The sequence below is a fragment of the Vigna unguiculata genome, chromosome 3, assembly GCF_037176805.1.
Source record: "Vigna unguiculata cultivar grain cowpea cultivar isolate G323 ecotype 2 chromosome 3, ASM3717680v1, whole genome shotgun sequence".
NCBI classification, from domain to species: domain Eukaryota; kingdom Viridiplantae; phylum Streptophyta; class Magnoliopsida; order Fabales; family Fabaceae; genus Vigna; species Vigna unguiculata.
In genome coordinates this window covers 5576122-5579237 of record NC_140794.1, presented here as the reverse complement: position 1 = coordinate 5579237, position 3116 = coordinate 5576122, and the positions used below count along the sequence as shown (strand labels likewise).

The window sequence follows — 3116 nt, the reverse complement described above, 5'->3', positions numbered from 1 at the left end:
TACACACAAAACTATAAATGCAGGGTATATCTGAAAATAATTCACATTTCATTTTTATCATTCCTACTCAGTGACTGAAAATAACTAAATATGAGCAATAAAAGTATACTTAGAAAAAACTCTAGAAGGGTTAAATTTGAAATATGAAAATATTACTGTACAATGTATATTTTTAATTTATGTTTGAAGTGATTGTTACAAAAACATTACGTACACATATTTTTACTTAATTAATGCAGTTGTTCCTAATGGCTTTTCTCCATCAGTGTTATCTTTCCTAAGCCAAAAAATTAGATAAATATTTAGTTTATGTATATGGGAAATGAAGGGACAATGCAGCCCCACAATTAGATTGATGTGGTGATTTTTCATCAGACAACAGTGTTCAATAGCTTATCTAAAAATGATTGGAGCAGCATCAATATGAGTCACATCTATTTTCTATTTTTAATCATTAATGTATCTTTTTCCTTTTATGTTTAACTTCATTATAAGAGTTGGCATGATTAATTAAGAGAAATGATAAGATGGTAGAAGAGTTAATGTTGAATCTGGTTAAATTAACTTTTTGTTGATTTACACTTGGATTTACCTATTAGTGAGTGAGAGTTCAAACAGAAAATGTAGACTTGAATTGAATGTTTGACTTTTATTATTGTATGAACTATTTCTTTTAATTGAAACTCAATAATTTGAATAACTTTTACGATAAGAAATTCATTTATATTTGATTTTAATTTAAAAAATAGAAAAATTTAGATGATAACAATTTGAAAAAACAAAAGTATCGATACTCTTGAGAAGATTTAAAGGTTTAGTGAATATTTTGATATTGGCGATTTTTTTTTTCTAAATTGAAAATATTGAAAGAAGTAAAAGAAAAAAATATATAAATTTATATCGTGTAAAAGTATCAAACTTTAATAGTATAAATAAGTGTTTTTAAAATTAAAACGAATAAAATCTTATATATTATATACTAATTGTTGATCTAAAAATGAAATGTCTAATGGATTCTTGATATTGGAGATTATAAATATTAAAGCATTGTTATAGGTGAAACTAATATTCACATTACAAAGAAGACCACAATTGAAAAACGAAAATACCCTTTAAGATTGTGGTACATTCTATGCTCATTTTGAACTTACTCAAATTTCATTCTTAAAAGGTGGACATTATAAGCCAATTTAGCTCTTGATTTTGTCATATACTTTTAAGCCTTATTCAAAAATGTTATTTGTATTATAACAAAAATTTAAGACTCATTTTTGGTGAACAAAATGGTTATCTCATGAGTCAAATATGTTAAAAAATTTGATGGGGTGATGTAATGATTATATATCTCTTATATTTAGAGTAGAATGATGCAGAATGTAGAGAATTGATGTAGAAAAAATATATAAGGTGTCATTGGACAAGATATAAATGAAGAAATTGATGTTTCATGGATTGCATGTGTTAGCATTCATGTCTCTGAGATTATATGTGTAAGGAATATTGAAATTCACCTATATCTTTGAGAGATTGGAAAGGGGCCATACCCATACAATACCCTTAAATTATGGTCAAATAGTGTATTCCACAAAGGAGAATGGGGTCCCTCCCCTTCCCCAAAACGTTTCTTTGTCTTTTATGGACCTTATGTTTTCCATGAAGGGTTATTTTTTGATGCATCTTTGGTTAATTTCACAGTGCCAATAGTAGAGGAACACAAAATGCCAAACAAGTAGCATTGAAGAAATGGAACCAATTTTGCTCCTAACTTAGATCCTGTTTTCCAAGCAAAGTGTTGTCCCTTTCACGGAAGACAAAGAAGGAGACATAGATTAGAACCACAATGGCAACAATATTTTCCTTGTCGTCAAGTGTTGTACCCTCCTAAGGGTAACTACTTATTCCCACTCCTATAAAACCAGGGCAACTAGGCCATGTCTTATGCAAGTGCAGAAAACTATTATTACAAACACTTTCATACCAAACACACTCTCCCAGAGTTCAGTAATTAAAGTTAATGGCTGCTACATCACCAAATTACAAGCACTTACTTCTTCTTCTTTTTCTGTTGCTTGGCTTCATCACCATGACAGCAAGAGGTAATAGTTTAGTTTTATGTTTGCAACTCTTTAGTACTTTGTCCGAAATGTTACATTACATACTAGGATTAGTTTAGTATTCTGCATATGATGTTCTTATGAACTAGTTTTGCTTAATTTCTTTCTTGCAGCCAGAAGTTTGAAAGAGATTAAAGATGATGATGCAGTTAAGAAGGGTCAATCTGGTTTGTTTAAGCCACAACATGAAAGTGCACAAGAAAGCAATAATGATGAGTTGGATACAATGGATTACACACCTGCAAAAAGGAACCCACCAATTCATAATTGAAGTTTTCCATTTTTTTTTCTTCATTTTTTTTTTGTTAGAAAGGGCATCAATATCTCACAGTTCTTAGTTCATTAATCTGCAGACTCTTCAATGTATAGATATTGTTTGTACTTTGAAGCTAGGAATTCCACACTTAAATGATGAATTTGTGTGTTGACAAAATTAAAACCAATCTATATGTTGCCAAATCATGTATATATTTAGAAGCATCAACGACATAAATACGAGTCTAAATCTTACATTGAATATAAATAATAAAGTTGAACAACATACAGTAAACAAGACTCTTCAATTTATTGTTTTAAGATTTTGAGTTCGATATGATGTCAATTCTTTATACGTGATGAATTTATGTTTCATTGATGTTACAGTGTTGTTTGGTGATTGAACTTAACGAGTAAATGATTTGAAGATAAAGAATATAAGGGAAAGAGTTTTCAAAGTTCCAAGCCACACCTTATCCGTATGCAAACCTTGTGGAGTATATGTTTTTGCCAGAATAATTAATGCAGACAATTTATTAAGAGTTTGTCATGTTTGGAGAACAAGTTAAATCAGAATGAGACTTAAAAGTTTGATCATGACATGTTCATGGAGAACTTTCAGCATCTGGAAATATTTGAAGTTAATTAGTAACATGTTAGAAGAAGAAGAAGAAGAAGGTGTGAAAATGCATTGGTGAATAAAATAAATTTATTTAGATATATGCAGATACAATTGATTTACTCTTG

General features: G+C 29.3%; 1 protein-coding gene across 1 annotated transcript; it reads left to right on the top strand.

Moving 5' to 3' along the window:
- Positions 1-1921: 1921 nt before the first annotated feature.
- Positions 1922-2655, top strand: LOC146887439 (uncharacterized). The gene is made up of 2 exons (XM_085670504.1): positions 1922-2096; positions 2228-2655. Exons 1-2 carry the CDS (start codon positions 2015-2017, stop codon positions 2383-2385), a joined length of 240 nt encoding a protein of 79 aa, XP_085526630.1. The 5' UTR covers positions 1922-2014; the 3' UTR covers positions 2386-2655.
- The last annotated feature ends 461 nt before the right edge of the window (positions 2656-3116 follow it).